Below are 20396 nucleotides of genomic sequence, written 5' to 3' on the forward strand. Positions count from 1 at the left end.
TTTCATCTTCCACAAAGCTTTTACTACCTCTTCTCTGTTTACCAAATCATTCTCCCTAACCCTCTCACTTCGCACACCACCTCAACCAAAACACCCTATATCTGCCACTCTATCATCTAACACATTCAACAAACCTTCAGAACCTCCATCTCCTTCTCACATCACCACTACTTGTTATTACCTCCCCATAAGCCCCCTTCACCGATGTTCCCATTTGTTCTCTTGTCTTACGCACTTTATTTACCTCCTTCCAAAACATCCTTTTATTCTCCCTAAAATTTAATGATACTCTCTCACTCCACCTCTCATTTGCCCTCTTTTTCACCTCTTGCAACTTTCTCTTGACCTCCTCCCTCTTTCTTTTATACATCTCCCAATCATTTGTACTATTTCCCTGCAAAAATTGCCCAGATGTCTCTCTCTTCTCTTTCACTAATAATCTTATTTCTTCATCCCACCACTCACTACCCTTTCTAATCTGCCCACCTCCCACGCTTCTCATGCCACAAGCATCTTTTGTGCAAGACATCACTGCTTCCCTAAATACATCCCATTCCTCCCCCGCTCCCCTTACGTCCTTTGCTCTCACCTTTTTCCATTTTGCACTTAGTCTCTCCTGGTACTTCCTCTCACAAGTCTCCTTCCCAAGCTTACTTACTCTCACCACTCTCTTCACCCCAACATTCTTTTTTTCTGAAAACCTCTACAAGTCTTCACCTTCGCCTCCACAAGATAATGATCAGACATCCCTCCGTTGCACCTCTCAGCACATTGACATCCAAAATTCTCTCTTTCACACGCCTATCAATTAACACGTAATACAATAATGCTCTCTGGCCATTTCTCCTACTTACATACGTATACTTATGTATATCTCTCTTTTTAAACCAGGTATTCCTAATCACTCGTCCTTTTTAAGCACACATCTACAAGCTCTTTACCATTTCCATTTACAACACTGAACACCCCATGTATACCAATTATTCCCTCAACTGCCACATTACTCACCTTTGCATTCAAATCACCCATCACTATAACCCGGTCTTGTACATCAAAGCTACTAACCACTCACTCAGCTGCTCCCAAATCACTTGCCTCTCATGATCTTTCTTCACATGTCCAGGTGCATAGGCACCAATAATCACCCATCTCTCTCCATCCTCTTTCACTTCTACAAATATCAATCTAGTGTTTACTTTCTTACACTCTATCACATACTCCCACCACTCCTGTTTCAGTAGTGCTACTCCTTCCCTTGCTCTTGTCCTCTCACCAACCCCTGACTTTACTCCCAAAACATTCCCAAACCACTCTTCCCCTTTACCCATGAGCTTTGTTTCACTCAGAGCCCAAACATCCAGGTTTCTTTCCTCAAACATATTACCTATCTCTCCTTTTTTCTCATCTTTGTTACATCCACACACATTTAGACACCCCAATCTGAGCCTTCGAGGAAGATGCACACTCCCTGCGTGACTTCTTCTTCTGTTTCCTCTTTTAGAAAGTTAAAATACAAGGAGGGTAGGGTTTCTAGCCCCCACTCCTGTCCCCTTTAGTCGCCTTCTACAACACGTGAGGAATGCATGGGAAATATTCTTTCTCCCCTATCCCCAGGGATAATAATTATTTCATGACAGCTAGAGACTGAGTGTGAACGAATGGGGCATTTGTTGTCTTGTCCTAGCGCTACCTCGCACACATGAGGGGGGAGGGGGATGTTATTCCATGTGTGGCGAGGTGGCGATGGGAATAAATAAAGGCAGACAGTGTGAATTATGTACATGTGTATATATGTATATGTCTGTGTGTGTGTATATATATGTGTATATTGAGATGTATAGGTATGTATATTTGCATGTGTGGACGTGTATGTATATACATGTGTATGGGGGTGGGTTGGGCCATTTCTTTCATCTGTTTCCTTGCACTACCTCGCAAACGCGGGAGACAGCGACAAAGCAAAATAAATAAATATAAATAATAATAATGATGAATATCTATAGATAGGGTTGTGTGGAGGAGGGTGGATGTGTTGGAAATGAAATGCTTGAGGACACTATGTGGTGTGAGGTGGTTTAATTGAGTAAGTAATGAAAGGGTAAGAGAGATGTGTGGTAATAAAAAGAGTGTGGTTGAGAGAGCAGAAGAGGGTGTGTTGAAATGGTTTAGACATATGGAGAGAGTGAGTGAGGAAAGATTGACAAAGAAGATATCTGTGTCAGAGATGGAGGGAACAAGGAGAAGCAGGAGACCAAATTGGGGTTGGAAGGATGGAGTGAGAGATTTTGAGCGATTGGGGCTTGAACATACAGTAAGGCGAGAGGTGTGCAAGGAATGTAGTGAATTGGAACAATGTGGTATACTGGGGTCAACATGCTGTCAGTGGACTGAACCAGGGTATGTGAAGCGTGTGGGGTAAACCATGGAAACATCTGTGGGGTCTGGATGTGGATAGGGAGCTGTGGTTTCGGTGCATTACACATGACAGCTAGAGACTAAGTGTGAACGAATGTGGCCTTTTTTTCCTCTCTATTCCTGGCACTACTTTGCTGAAGCAGGGGATAGCAATGATGTTTTCCTGTAGGATGGGGTAGCGACAGGAATGGATGAAGGCAAGTATGACTATGTACATGTGTATGTGTATGTATATGTATGTGTCGATATTTATATGTATGTATATGTGTGTGTGTGTGTGGGCATTTATGTATATATATGCGTACATGAGTGGATGGGCTGTTTCTTCGTCTGTTTTCTAGCGCTACCTCTGACGTGGGAAACAGCGATTATGTATAATAATATGATAATATATATGAGTGGATGGGCCGTTCTTTGTCTGTTTCCTGGCACTACTTTGCTGATGCGAGAAACAGCGATTATATATAACAAATAAAACTAAATACACATATACATATTCGTAGTTGCTTGCCTTCATCCATTCCCGGCACTACCCCACCCCACAGGAAACAACATCACTACTCTATGCTTCAGCGAGGCAGCGCCAGGAAAACAGACAAAAAAGACCACATTCGTTCACACTCAGTCTCTAGCTGAACTGTGAGGCAGGAGTCTTTTAATTCTCCTCGGGGAATGGTGGTTGGTTATTAAGCGGTTAATGAACTGGGGAATCATTTACTATTGCAAAGAACATGATGAGAAGCATATTTAGATGGGAGTGTCTTGAGAGTATTGTTGTTTTGTTGTGTAGGGTTTAGTTTTTGGTTGCTTAACAGCAAATGATTGTTCTGAGTGCTATGTTTCTTGTGGTTTACACATTTGTTATGTTACCATTTGAAAGGGTTGGATGATCAAGTAGGTGAGGCATAGATTAGGTTAAAATGGATTAACTGTTTATAGAGGATAATGAGGGATTCTTCCTCTTGTTTGAAGATAGCACTGGTAAGTGTTCTTATGGTGTTTAATATATTTACATGCTTTGTGTTGATGTTTGAATGAATATATAAGGTTTAGGGAGACATGAAAGTATGGTTTGAGGAAGACTGGAAAGGTATAAGTGTTGGCAAGTGAGAAAATGAAAAAGAAAGAATGAAAGGAGGATGACTGAAAGTTTGGATGGGAGTTCAGCAAATGTAAGAAAGCAGTCATGTGTCAGTAAGATATCTTAAATGTTTGGAGAAAGACTTACAGGTTGTGGAATTAGTAGTTGGATACAAGGTCGTGAGATATAACTATAAAAAGAAATATGCATGGTGGATAGTGAGATTAGAAATGCTGTGGAAGAGAAGAAAATGGCATATGATAGAATGCTCTAAAGGAATGTACCAGCGAAGTCCAGCAAAGGAGGAAGAATATAAGATGTGTAATCAGAATGTTAAGAAGCTGATACAGAAAAGCAAAGAAAGAGTAGATGAAGATTTTAGAATAAAGATGAGTGAAAAATTTAGGGACAATAAGAAATTGTACTGGTATAGATGGAGGTGAAAATGGAAAGAGATGGATGTCAGAGTGAATATTTTAATGTGTGAAGTAAGGAAGGGGAGTTGCTGAATCAAAAGGAGGAAGTGAAAAGGAAGATGGAAAGAGTATTTTGAAGGACTGATTAATGTGGGAGAAGATGATGCAGCATTTGTTACATGTATGGGTATGGAGGAAGGAAGGAAGAGGATACAAGTGCAAGGACGTTTAGCAAGAAGGGAGATAAAAAGGGCAATAATGAGGCTGAAGGTAGGAAAGGCACCTGGAGTGGATGGGATTACAACTGAAATGCTTAAGTATAGAGGAGAAAGTGTGATAGACGGGATGCATTTGATATGTAACTTAGTATGGAAACAGAAGGTTGTGCTTGAGGATTGGGTGAAAGATATTATTGTTCCCTAATTCAAAGAAAAAGGTGCTAAAGGGGTATGTAGCAATTTTAGGAGAATAAATCTGTTAAGTGTACCAGGAAAATTGTATGCAAGAGTTTTGATTGATAGAGTAGTGGAGATGACTAAATGCAGGATAAGGTTTATTTTTTTGGAGAGGTAGGGGGATGTGTGGATCAGATTTTTGTGGTGAAAATAGACTATAGAAAATTATTCAGCTTAAGGTAAAAAGGTGTATGCAGCTTGTATAGATCTGGAGAAAGCATATGGCAGAGTCGAGTGGAATGCTTTAAGGGATGTGTTAGGGATATATGAGGTATGGGGATGACTGGTGGATGGTGTGAAAGCCTTCTATGGAGTACCAAATGCATGTGTAAGAGTGGATGAAGAATTGAGTGAAAGGTTTGGTATAGATGTAGGTATGAGGTGGTGCTGTGTGATGTCACAAATGGCCTTTTAATATAAACGTATAAGGATGGAATGGATGAAGTGATAAGAGAGATGAAAGCGAAACTTGGGAAAGAGAGTCTAGAGATAGTGTGGTGGTGAAGTGTGGTGGCTAGTGATAAGCCTGATTGTTGATGATACTTTGTTGTTCGCTGAGTGAAGAGGAGTTGCAGAAGGTTGTAAGCGTCTTTTATGATGTGTGTAAGTCTAGGAAACTGAATGGAAATGCAAGTAAAAGTAAAGTATTGGTGTTTGAAAGAAAACAGATAAGATATACATTTTGCAAAACCCTATGAAACGAAAGAAAAAAGTGTACTAAACTGTGTCATAGGTATGGGGAAGAAAGACTGGAGGAGCAAAGAGAATTTAAGCATTTAGAAGCTATCTTGGATATGTTTGGGGATATGGAAGGAGTGATAAGGGAGAAAGCAGTACAGGGTAGAAAAGGCATTGAGTCTCTTAATAGCATAATGAAAGGTATAGGTGTAAGTATGGAAGTGAAGAAAGGATAGTCCTCTCAACCCTGACCTAAGCAGCCAAAACATGGGCATGGAATGAGTCACATAAATCAAGTATCTAAGAGGCTATGTAAATGAATTATTTGACAAAAGCATGAGCTATGAAATTAAGAAAGAAATGACAGGGTGTATGAGAATGTGGTATTGCAAGGAATGTAATGGAAATGAATTGTGGAGTGATATAGTGGGTGAAACATATGACTTTGAGGTGGTTTGGGCATATGGGAAGAATGTAAGTTGGGGAGTTTACAAGGAGAGTGTAAGATAGTACAATTAAAGGGGCAGGTGTGAGATAAAACCACCTGTGACTTGTGGAAATAGAGTGGAAGAGTACAAGAGGAAGAAAAATGGTGGAAGAATGCGTGGAATTGTGCATGCTAGGGAAACTCTTTAGTCGTGGCCACCCCCTTGATGGGAGTTCCCATAGGTTATGGGCATCAAAGCTATAGATTGATAGATTTATACAGTGATATGCAAATCAGGAATACATACAAACCATTAGACAGGAGCATAAGGCAGAAACATTAGGTAGAAGTAGTAGGTATGAACATTAGCTGGAAGCACTAGGTTAATATAGTAGGTTGGAATATTAGGTAGACAAATTAGATAGAGGTAGTTGGTAGGAACATTAGGTAGGAGACTCTGAAAGCACTGCTCTAACGTTGCCCTCTGCCAGTAGCTGGCCTGTTAGGGGCGAGGCACTAAAGGCTAAGGAGTGGAACTGATGTTCACCAGTCATGAAAACTTTCACCCTGGCCACCCTCTTGAGGGAGTCCTCAAAGGGAATGGGTGTCAGGGATATATATAGATAGATTGACAGATATACAAAAATTTGTTTGAATTTGTAAACATAGTGATAGATTGACAGATATACAAATGTTTGTGTTTGAATATGTTAACATACAATTAACACATACATTAATGTACAGTCACACACAACCATACAAATGTACATATTATAAGAATACAAAAATTCACATCAAGTACCATGTAATTTTCTTACTATCAAGTTGATGGTATCTTTTATGAAAAATATCCTGAATGACCAAAACCAGGATTTATCATGTACTGCACATACCATCAAAGATTATCAGCATCCTCACAAGTGGCCCATTTATTATATTCCTTTGGTACTTTTCTTTAGAAAATTGTCATTTGGATGAGGAAAACAGTGTTGTCTTTTAAAAAAATTTTATGCAACTTTGTACATATAAGAAATCTTTAGAAAAAATGGTAAAATACTACTACTATATCTTTATTGCAAGACAGATAATAAATAAAACTTCTTAGGCACCAAAATAATTCTCCTTCACGAAACCAAAATTACATCCACTTATGACAAAAACAAGACAAATAACCACTTGCATAGACTCTAACAATAAACACTATTATCATAATTTCAACATGAACAACCCATCAGTTTATCAAAAATTGTAGGTTTCCAATAACTATGCAATGTGGCTTTCTTAAGCTAAACTTTAAGTATGGCACTTGCAGTCTTCTGGTCAAACTAGTCCAATTCCAGAAGTAAACACATGAAACTTCTTGTTTCTTACTTGTTACTATCATGTCATTTACAAACCTACCATACCACTTAAAAATGAAGATATCTTTTTTTATACATATCCCTGACACTTATAAAATCTGTTGCATATCATCCTACCCTTTGCAGTGAATGTCAACCTTTCAATTACTTATCAATCAAAATCTTCAGAACATTCATAGCAAAATCATAAAAAAAAATGTGTTTCATGCCAGGCCTACCATTTGTTGATCTGCAAAATGAACTATGAAACTACAACTATCACAACATGAAATTAGAATAGATCTAATCCCAAATTTTATCAACCTGTATTGCCTGAAAAAACTAAGTCATTTTGATTCCCATTATCTGAATGGACTAATGGTTCAAAGTCACTTATATTAATGTGATGATAATGGGCATATATTACAAAATTCATTACCATTTATTCCCATGGATACAGGGTTTTGATGATGAGGATCATAGTCTTCAGCAACAGAGTAACATCACCACTGGCCCAGATTAAGGGGTGCATAATGTCCAACTGCACCCTGAGCTGGAAATGTGCTGAACATGTAGCCCATAGCTTCTGCACTTGGTGGTTCTCTGTTTTCATTATTAGGAAGTACAAAATGAGGTATATTTTCCTCCATATTATTATGAGCTGGCTGTGGAGGTCCTTGAGGTATATGCATCACACCACCATGAGTGGGTTCACGGCTCAGTTTTCTCTTGCGTATAACTGTGCCAGGAACCGGGCTTCTAATATTATTGACCCCACTGCTACCTTCCCCAGAAGTTATTGCTGTTGTGGGAGCATTTGCTTTTACATAACCTTCGAGATTTTCCATATGCCCATGCTGTTTAATGTGTGATAATACAAGAGGTTTGCGCATAAATCCTGCACCACATATAGTACATTCATAGGGCTTTTTGTCTGAATGAGTGAACATATGGGCTCTGCAGTTATTTGATGAATTGAATGCTTTATCACACACTTCACACTTAAAAGGCTTTTCTCCAGTATGTATTCTCATATGTTTTTTATAATGTTGTTGATAAACAAACCCAGCATCACAAAATTCACATTTATATGGCCGTTCACCGGTATGAATACTCATGATATGGCCATTTAATAATCGCTTCCACTTAAAAGCTTTGTCACACAAGTCACATTTGTACCTTCTTTCTTGTAAATGCGTTACCCTCTTATGAGATGATAAATTACTCTTTTGACGGAAACAAGTCCCACATATATCACACTCAAATGGCTTTTCACCAGTATGAGTTCTTTCATGGTCTTCTGCTTTGCTTTTTGTTGTAAACACTTTACTGCATTGTCGACACTTAAAATGTTTGAAGTGAGTTATGTTAAAGGCTTGACAACCTGTCTTTCGTTTTACATTTTTCTTTTTTCCTTTATGTAATTTTTTGTGTTTAATCAAGCTATCTGCATTCAAGAAACTTTTTTCACACACATCGCAATTGAATGAGTCACTGCTTAACCCATGTGTTTCAACATGCCACATCAGAAGAGTCCTAGATGTAAACTCCTTACCACAAAGAGTACAATTAAGGGGTGTATTTTCATCATCTGTCTCAACTGCATCCTCTTGATCCATCTGTGCAGTATCCTCCTCATCTGATGTGACAGGTTCCTCCTTTAATTCAATTTCTGGTGATATATTCTCATCTGCTCCCCTCATCATCAACTTGCCAGACTTAACTGATAGTTTACCAGCTTTACGAGGACGTCCTACTTTGGGTGGGCGACCTCTTCTGGCAGCACCTTTCAGCTTGGGACCTTTAACTGAAGAAAAATCCTTTCTTACAACACTTGCAAATGAATTCATATTTAAAATCTCAGATTGTTACAACTATTCTTAAAATAACTGGCTTGATACAAGTATTGTATTACTACATCATAAGCTGAGGTCTTGAGATTGATCAAGATTTTATAGCTTCTCATATAAAAGGGATGAATTCATGAAAAGAAGCTTAAATTTTACAATGTGAAGCAAGAATCTAAGGACTATATGCTTTGTGTGCTAATTGTAAATTTACTAAATTTAATAAATTCTTCATATGCATACAAGCAAATGAAAATATGAACAAACAAACAACACAAAGCATGGACAGACAACTAATGAGAAAAAGACAGACATACAAAAAAAGGCAAACTATCGGATTTCACAGAATATGAAAAGTGACTAGAATGATAAAAATAAGTTCTTGAAGAGAACAGATCTTTATGAAGCTTATTTCTGCAAATATAAATTTCTCTTTATCACACATAAAATCTGATAACATTTGACTCATATGACTCAATCTTCCTAACTAGGTTTTTCCTGCAGTGAGTGCTATGTTCTGTCCCCACTTTTTGGCAAAATGGTTGGAGCAATCAATAGAAGTAGTAGGTAGGAACATTAGATATAAGCATGAGGTAGAAACAGTGAGTAGAAAATGTGGGAAGGAACATTAAGTGGGAGCATTAGGTAGAAGTAAGAGGTTCAAACATTAGGTAGACAAATTAGGTAAAAGTAGTTGGTAGGAACATTAGTAAGGAGCCTCTGAAAACAACATTAGAGTTGCCCTCGGCCAATGTCCTTTAAAAGAGGCACTTAAAAGGCTAAAATGCAGAACTGAAGTTCACCAGTAATTGAGACCTTTTAGCTGTGCCCACCCCCTTGAGAGAGTTCCTGAAGGGAACAAGCATCAGAGATATAGATAGAGGGATAGAAACTCTATATGTTAGCTGAGACAGCATTAGCAAATGAAGTGTTAATCAAGAGATGTTTGAGGACAAAATGTGGTGTGAGGTGGTTTGATCGAGTAAGTAATAATAGGGTAAGAGAGATGTGTGGTAATAAAAAGAGTGTGGTTGAGAGAGCAGAAGAGGGTGTCTTGAAATGGTTTGATCACATGGAGAGAATGAGTGAGGAAAGTTTGACCAAGAGGATACATGTGTCAGAGGTGGAGGGAACGAGGAGAAGTGGGAGGCCAAATTGGAGGTGGAAAGATGGAGTGAAAAAGATTTTGAGTGATTGGGGCCTGAACATGCAGGAGGGTGAAAGGCGTGCAAGGAATAGAGTGAATTGGAACGATGTGGTATACCGGGGTCGACGTGCTGTCATTGGATTGAACCAGGGCATGTGAAGCATCTCGGGTAAACCATGGAAAGTTCTGTGGGGCCTGGATGTGGAAAGGGAGCTGTGGTTTCGGTGCATTATTACATGACAGCTAGAGACTGAGTGTGAACAAATGTGGCCTTTGTTGTCTTTTCCTAGCACTACCCTGCACACATGAGGGGGGAGGGGGTTGTTATTTCATGTGTGGCAGGATGGTGATGGGAATGAATAAAGGCAGACAGTATGAATTATGTACATGTGTATATATGTATATGGCTGTATGTGTATATATATATGTATACGTTGAGAAGTATAGGTATGTATATTTGCGTGTGTGGACATGTATATATATACATGTCTATGTGGGTGGGCTGGGCCATTCTTTCGTCTGTTTCCTTGCGCTACCTCACTAATGCGGGAGACAGCGACAAAGCAAAATGAATAAATAAATAATATTCATTTATATATTTATTTATATATTATACTTCATCACTGTCTCCTGCAATAGCAAGGTAGTGCAAGGAAACAGATGAGGAATGGCCCAACTCAACCACATATACATATCCATATATAGATGCCCACACATGGACATATACACACACACACATTTCAGCATATATATATATATATATATATATATATATATATATATATATATATATATATATATATATATATATATATATATTATTTATTTATTTATTATACTTTGTCGCTGTCTCCCGTGTTTGCGAGGTAGCGCAAGGAAACAGACGAAAGAAATGCCCCCCCCATACACATGTATATACATACGTCCACACACGCAAATATACATACCTACACAGCTTTCCATGGTTTACCCCAGACGCTTCACATGCCTTGCTTCAATCCACTGACAGCACGTCAACCCCGGTATACCACATCGCTCCAATTCACTCTATTCCTTGCCCTCCTTTCACCCTCCTGCATGTTCAGGCCCCGATCACACAAAATCTTTTTCACTCCATCTTTCCACCTCCAATTTGGTCTCCCTCTTCTCCTTGTTCCCTCCACCTCTGACACATATATCCTCTTGGTCAATCTTTCCTCACTCATCCTCTCCATGTGCCCAAACCACTTCAAAACACCCTCTTCTGCTCTCTCAACCACGCTCTTTTTATTTCCACACATCTCTCTTACCCTTACGTTACTCACTCGATCAAACCACCTCACACCACACATTGTCCTCAAACATCTCATTTCCAGCACATCCATCCTCCTGCGCACAACTCTATCCATAGCCCACGCCTCGCAACCATACAACATTGTTGGAACCACTATTCCTTCAAACATACCCATTTTTGCTTTCCGAGATAATGTTCTCGACTTCCACACATTCTTCAAGGCCCCCAGGATTTTCGCCCCCTCCCCCACCCTATGATCCACTTCCGCTTCCATGGTTCCATCCACTGCCAGATCCACTCCCAGATATCTAAAACACTTCACTTCCTCCAGTTTTTCTCCATTCAAACTCACCTCCCAATTGACTTGACCCTCAACCCTACTGTACCTAATAACCTTGCTCTTATTCACATTTACTCTTAACTCTCTTCTTCCACACACTTTTCCAAACTCAGTCACCAGCTTCTGCAGTTTCTCACATGAATCAGCCACCAGCGCTGTATCATCAGCGAACAACAACTGACTCACTTCCCAAGCTCTCTCATCCCCAACAGACTTCATACTTGCCCCTCTTTCCAAAACTCTTGCATTTACCTCCCTAACAACCCCATCCATAAACAAATTAAACAACCATGGAGACATCACACACCCCTGCCGCAAACCTACATTCACTGAGAACCAATCACTTTCCTCTCTTCCTACACGTACACATGCCTTACATCCTCGATAAAAACTTTTCGCTGCTTCTAACAACTTTCCTCCCACACCATATATTCTTAATACCTTCCACAGAGCATCTCTATCAACTCTATCATATGCCTTCTCCAGATCCATAAATGCTACATACAAATCCATTTGCTTTTCTAAGTATTTCTCACATACATTCTTCAAAGCAAACACCTGATCCACACATCCTCTACCACTTCTGAAACCACACTGCTCTTCCCCAATCTGATGCTCTGTACATGCTTTCACCCTCTCAATCAATACCCTCCCATATAATTTCCCAGGAATACTCAACAAACTTATACCTCTGTAATTTGAGCACTCACTCTTATCCCCTTTGCCTTTGTACAATGGCACTATGCACGCATTCCGCCAATCCTCAGGCACCTCACCATGAGTCATACATACATTAAATAACCTTACCAACCAGTCAATAATACAGTCACCCCCTTTTTTAATAAATTCCACTGCAATACCATCCAAACCTGCTGCCTTGCCGGCTTTCATCTTCCGCAAAGCTTTTACTACCTCTTCTCTGTTTACCAAATCATTTTCCCTAACCCTCTCACTTTGCACACAAACACCCTATATCTGCCACTCTATATATATATATATATATATATATATATATATATATATATATATATATATATATATATATATATATATATATATTATCCCTGGGGATAGGGGAGAAAGAATACTTCCCACGTATTCCCTGCGTGTCGTAGAAGGCGACTAAAAGGGGAGGGAGCGGGGGGCTGGAAATCCTCCCCTCTCACTTTTTTTTTTAATTTTCCAAAAGAGGGAACAGAGAAGGGGCCCAGGTGAGGATATTCCCTCAAGGGCCCAGTCCTCTGTTCTCAACGCTACCTCACTAATGCGGGAAATGGCGAATAGTATGAAAGAAAGAAAATATATATATATATATATATATATATATGGATATGCTGGAAATGAGATGTTTGAGGACAATGTGTGGTGTGAGGTGGTTTGATCGAGTAAGTAACATAAGGGTAAGAGAGATGTGTGGAAATAAAAAGAGCGTGGTTGAGAGAGCAGAAGAGGGTGTTTTGAAATGGTGTGGGCACATGGAGAGAATGAGTGAGGAAAGATTGACCAAGAGGATATATGTGTCGGAGGTGGAGGGAACGAGGAGAAGTGGGAGACCAAATTGGAGGTGGAAAGATGGAGTGAAAAAGATTTTGTGTGATCGGGGCCTGAACATGCAGGAGGGTGAAAGGAGGGCAAGGAATAGAGTGAATTGGATCGATGTGGTATACTGGGGTTGACGTGCTGTCAGTGGATTGAATCAGGGCATGTGAAGTGTCTGGGGTAAATCATGGAAAGCTGTGTAGGTATGTATATTTGCGTGTGTGGACGTATGTATATACATGTGTATGGGGGTGGGTTGGGCCATTTCTTTCATCTGTTTCCTTGCGCTACCTCGCAAACGCGGGAGACAGCGACAAAGTAAAAAAATATATATATATATATATATATATATATATATATATATATATATATATATATATATATATATACACAGACGTATACAAATGTACACATGTACATATTCATATTATTAGGTACAGTAGGGTTGAGGGATAAGTCAATTGGGAGGTAAGTTTGAATGGAGAAAAACTGGAGGAAGTGAAGTGTTTTTGATATCTGGGAGTGGATTTGGCAGCAGATGGAACCATGTAAGCGGAAGTGAGTCACAGGGTGGGGGAGGGGGCAAAAGTTTTGGGAGCATTGAAAAATGTATGGAAAGCGAGAACGTTATCTCGGAAAGCAAAAATGGGTATGTCTGAGGGAATAGTGGTTCCAACAATGTTATGTGGTTGTGTGGTGTGGGCTATAGATAGGGTTGTGCAGAGGAAGGTGGATGTGTTGGAAATGAGATGTTTGAGGACAATATGTGGTGTGAGGTGGTTTGATCAAGTAAGTAATGAAAGGATAAGAGAGATGTGTGGTAATAAAAAGAGTTAAAGAGTGTAAGAAGGGGAGGCCTAGATTGATTTGGGGAGCATAAAAGCAGATTATGGAAGGTGGATGTATGTCAAAAGCTTATGCACACTTGGTAGAGAGGATTACGTTAAAGAAGAAAGTGGTATGAAGATAGCTGAGTAAGCCACCAGTTTTGTAGAACAGACCTAAGTATCAATGTTTGGAGATCTGAATGCAAGAGTAGGTGTTGTGACAGTTGAGGGTATATTTTGGGAGTATTAATTCCTAATGTAAATAAAAATGATGAACAACGTATGGAGATGGGTGCTTTAAAAGGATTGGTAACTGGGAATACATAGTTTTGAAAAAGATGCATGCATAAGTACAAGTGGGTGAGTGTAGTTAGTGGAAGGACAACATTATTGGATTATATCATAACTGACTAGCATGCAAGAGAAAAACTGGGTATATCAGTGAGGGAAGCAAATGGAAAAAAGTGATAGCAAGCAAAGATGAGGTAAAGAGGGCTTGGAGTGAGTATTTTGAAGGACAGGAGAACATGCTGAATGATAGTATGGCAGATATAGGTTGCTTGGAATTCTAAAGTATGCATTGTGAGTAAGTGAATGATTTGGTGAAATGAGAAGAGGTGAAAGCCTTGTATGATATGAAGTGTGGCAAAGTGACTAGAGTGGGTGGGGCTGCCTGTTGACTTTCAAAAGAAAAAGGGCGACTGTGTTGCTGATCAGTTTGTCAGAATTTTCAGTGTACATATAGCTCAAGGTGAGTTGCCTGAAGACTGGAGGAATGCCTGTATAGCACTATTATACAAAGGCATGAGAAAAAATCATGAATAATCAAATCACAAAGAAAAAAGTATGTAGAGGATTCCTGATATGTTGTATGAGAGTCTGGTGATTGAGAGCATATTATCATGCACAAATCATCAAACTGGGAAAAAGCAATAAGGCTTTAAAATGGTAATGCATATGTGGACTAGGTTTTTGCTTTAAAGAATTTGTTAAATACACTCTGAAAAAGATAGGTGGTTGGTATGTGTCTTTATGGATTTAAAGAAAGAATATGATAAGACCACAGAGATACTCTATGGAAGATGCTACTCAAATGTATGGTGTAGGAGGAAACGTTATAGAAGCACTGAACAGTTTTATCAACAGAGTAAAGCATGTGTGCAACCTGAAAGGGTTGAGGATGAGTGGTTCCAGGAGAAGGGTGACATGTTAAGGGTGTGTGATGTCACCGTGGCAGTTCAATCTGTTTATGGATAGGGTGGTGAGGGAAGTAAATGCAAGGGTTTTGGAGTGTGGGGTGGGTCTACAGTATATTGGGGGTGAGGATGCCTGGGAGGTTAGTCGACTACAACTTGCAGATGATGTGGCTCAGCTGGTAGATTTGAGTGAGAAAATGCAGAAATTGGTGTCTGAGTTTGGGAGTGTATGAAAGGAGGAAGCTAAGAGATAATATGAATAAAATTAAGGTCATGAGGTTTAGGAGAGGCACATCTGTTAAGAGTGTGAATTTGAATGGAGAGAATTTAGAGGAACATAAGAGTTTTAGATACTCAGCATGGACATGGTATCGATGGAACATGGGAGAGGAAGTGAATCACAGGGTGGGTGAAAGGAACAAAGATTCTGGATACACTGAAGAGAGTGTAGAAAGTCAGGTCAGTGTTTGTGAGGGTAATAATGGATCTGGGAGAGGGTGAATGTTTTGGAAATGAAATGCTTGATAATATGTGGTGTGAGGAAGGCTGACTGCCAAAGGAATGACATTGTTAGAGACACATATGGTTGTATGATAAGCATGACTGACTGAGAGAGCTTAACAGGGTGTATTGAAATGTCATGGACATATGGAGAGGATAAGTGAAGAGACTTCTAATGAGGATATATGTTTCAGAAGTTGAGGAAGAGTTGAGGAAGCATGAGAAAAGACTGAGGAAATACAAGGATGAAGTGAAAGAGACTGTGAGCTATCACTACTGCCTAAACATGCAAGGAGTGAGAGGTGTGCATGGGATAGAGGAAACTGGGGTAATTTGTTTTTAAGTGGGTAACTTTCAGTGAACTGAACCAGGGCAAATGAAGTCAGAGAAAACCATTGAAAGGTCTGATAAGCTTGACTGTGTATAGGGGGCTGTGGTGTTAATACATTGTAAGTGACAACTAGAGAGCAGATGTAAGTAAATGACACTACTTTTTGTCTGTTCCTAGCACTCATCTAACCATGTGGGAAAGAGTGAACTAGTAAGAAAAAGATAACCCCAGGACCCCTTTTATGGAGTTTCTGCATCTTAAAGTCTGCACAAAAATCAATATCTAGAATTGTGGACTACTTTGAAGTGGGAAGTTCTCCAGTGAGATTGTACTTCATTTCATTAAATGACAGTGATAGAGCCTCATCAAAGGTGACTTTTTACTTATGACAATCACAAATAATCATTACAACATACATTTTTTTGCTTTTTCAAATCATCTCAGGTTATGAAAGTGGCAACAAACATATTCTGATGCACTGTCATTTCTCCACATATGAAAAACTATGTTCCACAAAAACAATATTAACTGTAAATCACCTTTATCCTGCAATGCCACAAACATCCAATAGCTCTCTATACAAATTACTTAACATCTCCACATTATGTTTATGAAGAAGACCCATGGTGTGCTGAGAAAAAAGAACATAAGTTACAGTAAGGGGTTATGACTGAGAACTTGATTTATTTTCAATTTTACAGCATCCTTAACTTAGGAAAAAAAATAATAATTACTACCTGATGTGGTGGGTTTCACAGGTTTCTTTGGTTTAGGAGGTGGGGGTGGCTGCTTAGAAGGTTCCTCTAGAACAGCTTTTCCAACAAGTCCTTTCTTTACTAATGCCATAGTCATTGTGTATTTACTGGAGACCACCTGAGGTAAAAGACTGCTTGTTAAGAGTATTCAAATATACATAATGTTTTTGTGCTAGAAAATGTTTAAGGCACAATATTCTTTCTTTAATCTTTTGGTCTAAACAGTGTCTATCTAGAGGCTTGATAATGCAAACATCCCGTCAAATTTTGGGGAAAAAAGAAGATTCCATAGTTTTGGGATAAAACAGATACCACTCTTTTATAATATTTATTTATTTATTATACTATGTCGCTGTCTCCCAGGTTAGCGAGGTAGCGCAAGGAAACAGACAAAAGAATGGCCCAACCCACCCACATACACATGTATATACATACACGTCCACACATAGCACATATACATACCTATACATTTCAACATATACATACATATACATACACAGACATATACATATATACACATGTATATAATTCATACTTGCTGCCTTTATTCATTCCCATCGCCACCCTGCCATACATGAAATGACAACCTCCTACCCCCGCATGCGTGCAAGGTTGCACTAGGAAAAGACAACAAAGGCCACATTCATTCACACTCAGTCTCTAGCTGTCATGTATAATGCACCAAAACCACAGCTCTCTTTCCACATCCAGGCCCCACAAAACTTTCCATGTTTTTTTTTTTCTTTTTAATTTTCCAAAAGAAGGAACAGAGGGGGCCAGGTGAGGATATTCCAAAAAAGGCCCAGTCCTCTGTTCCTAACGCTACCTCACTAACACGGGAAATGGCGAACAGTTTAAAAAAAAAAAAGCTTCACATGCCCTGGTTCAATCCACTGACAGCATGTTGACCCTGGTACATCACATCATTCCAATTCACTCTATTCCTTGCATGACTTTCACTCTCCTGCATGTTCAGGCCCCTATCACTCAAAATCTTTTTCACTCCATCCTTCCACCTCCGATTTGGTCTCCCACTTCTCGTTCCCTCCACCTCTGATACATATGTCCTCTTTGTCAATCTTTCCTCGCTCATTCTCTACATTTGACCAAACCATTTCAATACACCCTCTTCTGCTCTCTCAACCACACTCTTTTTATTACCACACATCTCTCTTACCCTTTCATTACTTACTTGATCAAACCACCTCACACCACATATTGTCCTCAAACGTCTCATTTCTAACGCATCCACCCTCCTCTGCACAACTCTATCTATAACCAACATCTCGCAACCATAAAACATTGTTGGAACCACTATTCCTTCAAACAAACCCATTTTTGCTTTCCGAGATAATGTTCTCATCTACACATTTATCAATGCTCCCACAACCTTCGCCCCTCCCCCATCCTGTGACTCACTTCCACTTCCATGGTTCCATCTGCTGCCAAATCCACTCCCAGATATCGAAAAACACTTCACTTCCTTCATTTTTTCTCCATTCAAACTTACCTCCCAGTTGACTTGTCCCTCAACCCTACTGTACCTAATAACCTTGCTCTTATTCACATTTACTCTCAGCTTTCTTCTTTCACACACTTTACCAAACTCAGTCACCAGCTTCTGCAGTTTCTCACCTGAATCAGCCACCAGCGCTGTATCATCAGCAAACAACAACTGCCTCACTTCCCAAGCCCTCTCAAGCACAACAGACTGCATACTTACCCCTCTCTCCAAACCTCTTGCATTCACCTATCTAACAACCCCATCCATAAACAAATTAAACAACCATGGAGACATCACACACCCCTGCCACACACCAACATTCACTGGGAACCAGTCACTTTCCCCTCTTCCTGCTCGTATACATGCTTTACATCCTCGATAAAAACTTTTCACTGTTTCTAGCAACTTACCTCCCTCACCATATACTCTTAATACCTTCCACAGAGCATCTCTATCAACTTTCTCGTATGCCCTCTCCAGATCTATAAATGCGACCTACAAATCCATTTGTTTTTCTAAGTATTTCTCACATACATTCTTCAAAGCAAACACCTGATCTACACATCCTCTACCACTTCTAAAACCACACTGCTCTTCCCCAATCTGATGCTCTGTACATGCCTTGACCCTCTCAATCAATACCCTCCCATATAATTTCCCAGGAATACTCAACAAACTTATACCTCTGTAATTTGAACACTCACCTTTATCCCTTTTGCCTTTGTACAGTGTCAATATGCATGCATTCTGCCAATCCTCAGGCACTTCACCATGAACCATACATACATTGAATATCCTCACCAACCAGTCAACAACAGTCACCCCCTTTTGTAATAAATTCCACTGCAGTACCATCCAGACCCGCCGTCTTGCCAGCTTTCATCTTCCGCAAAGCTTTCACTACCTCTTCTCTGTTTACCAAACCATTCTCCCTGACCCTCTCACTTCACACACCACCTCGACCAAAATACCCTATGTCTATCACTATATCATCAAATGCATTCAACAAACATTCAAAATACTCACTCCATCTCCTTCTCACTTCACCACTACTTGTTATTACCTCCCCATCTGCCCCCTTCACCAATGTTCCCATTTGTTCTCTTGTCTTACACATTTTATTTACCTCCTTCCAAAACATCTTATTCTCCCTAAAATTTAATGATACTCTCTCATTTGCCCTCTTTTTCACCTGCACCTTTCTCTTGAACTCTTGCCTCTTTCTTTTATACATCTCCCAGTCATTTGCACTTTTTCCCTTCAAAAATTGCCCAAATGCCTCTCTCTTCTCTTTCACTAATAATCTTACTTCTTCATCCCACCACTCACTACCCTTTCTAATCTGCCCACCTCCCACCTTTCTCATGCCACAAGCATCTTTTGCACAAGCCATCACTGCTTCCCTAAATACATTCCATTTCTTCCCCACTCCCCTCATTTGCTCTCACCTTTTTCCATTCTGTACTCAGTCTCTCCTGGGACCTCCTCACACAAGTCTCCTTTCCAAGCTCACTCACTCTCACCACTATCTTCACCCCAACATTCTCTCTTCTTTTCTGAAAACCTCTATAAATCTTCACCTTCGCCTCCACAAGATAATGATCAGACATCCCTCCAGTTGCACCTCTCAGCATATTAACATCCAAAAGTTTCTCTTTCACATGCCTATCAATCAGCACATAATCCAATAATGCTCTCTGGCCATCTCTCCTACTTACATACGTATACTTATGTATATCTCTCTTTTTATGCCACACATTCCCAGTCACCAGTCCTTTTTCAGCACATAAATCTACAAGCTCTTCACAATTTCCATTTACAACACTTAACAACCCATATACACCAGTTATATCCTCAACTGCCACATTACTCACCTTTGCATTCAAATCATCCATCACTATAACCCAGTCACGTGCATCAAAGCTGCTAACACACTCACTCAGCTGCTCCCAAAACACTTGCCTCTCATGATCTTTCTTCTCATGACCAGGTGCTTATATATATCATATACACATATTTTTTTTTTTTTTTCATACTTTGTCGCTGTCTCCCGCGTTTGCGAGGTAGCGCAAGGAAACAGACGAAAGAAATGGCCCAACCCCCCCCCATACACATGTATATACATACGTCCACACACGCAAATATACATACCTACACAGCTTTCCATGGTTTACCCCAGACGCTTCACATGCCTTGATTCAATCCACTGACAGCACGTCAGCCCCGGTATACCACATCGCTCCAATTCACTCTGTTCCTTGCCCTCCTTTCACCCTCCTGCATGTTCAGGCCCCGATCACACAAAATCTTTTTCACTCCATCTT

General features: G+C 39.8%; 1 protein-coding gene across 2 annotated transcripts in view; it reads right to left on the reverse strand.

Moving 5' to 3' along the window:
- Positions 1–6461: 6461 nt before the first annotated feature.
- The window catches only part of LOC139755961 (uncharacterized), a 98476-nt gene continuing 84541 nt past the window's right edge, over positions 6462–20396 (reverse strand). For both annotated transcript variants that reach the window (XM_071674796.1, XM_071674797.1), the window contains exons 4-5: positions 16551–16686; positions 6462–8619 (exon numbers count right to left, since the gene is read on the reverse strand). In XM_071674796.1, coding sequence (XP_071530897.1) covers positions 7316–8619; positions 16551–16686 — 1440 coding nt within the window. In that variant the 3' untranslated portion in view covers positions 6462–7315. The remainder of the gene's footprint in view (positions 8620–16550; positions 16687–20396) is intronic.

This window comes from Panulirus ornatus, chromosome 20 (assembly GCF_036320965.1).
Source record: "Panulirus ornatus isolate Po-2019 chromosome 20, ASM3632096v1, whole genome shotgun sequence".
Taxonomy (NCBI): domain Eukaryota; kingdom Metazoa; phylum Arthropoda; class Malacostraca; order Decapoda; family Palinuridae; genus Panulirus; species Panulirus ornatus.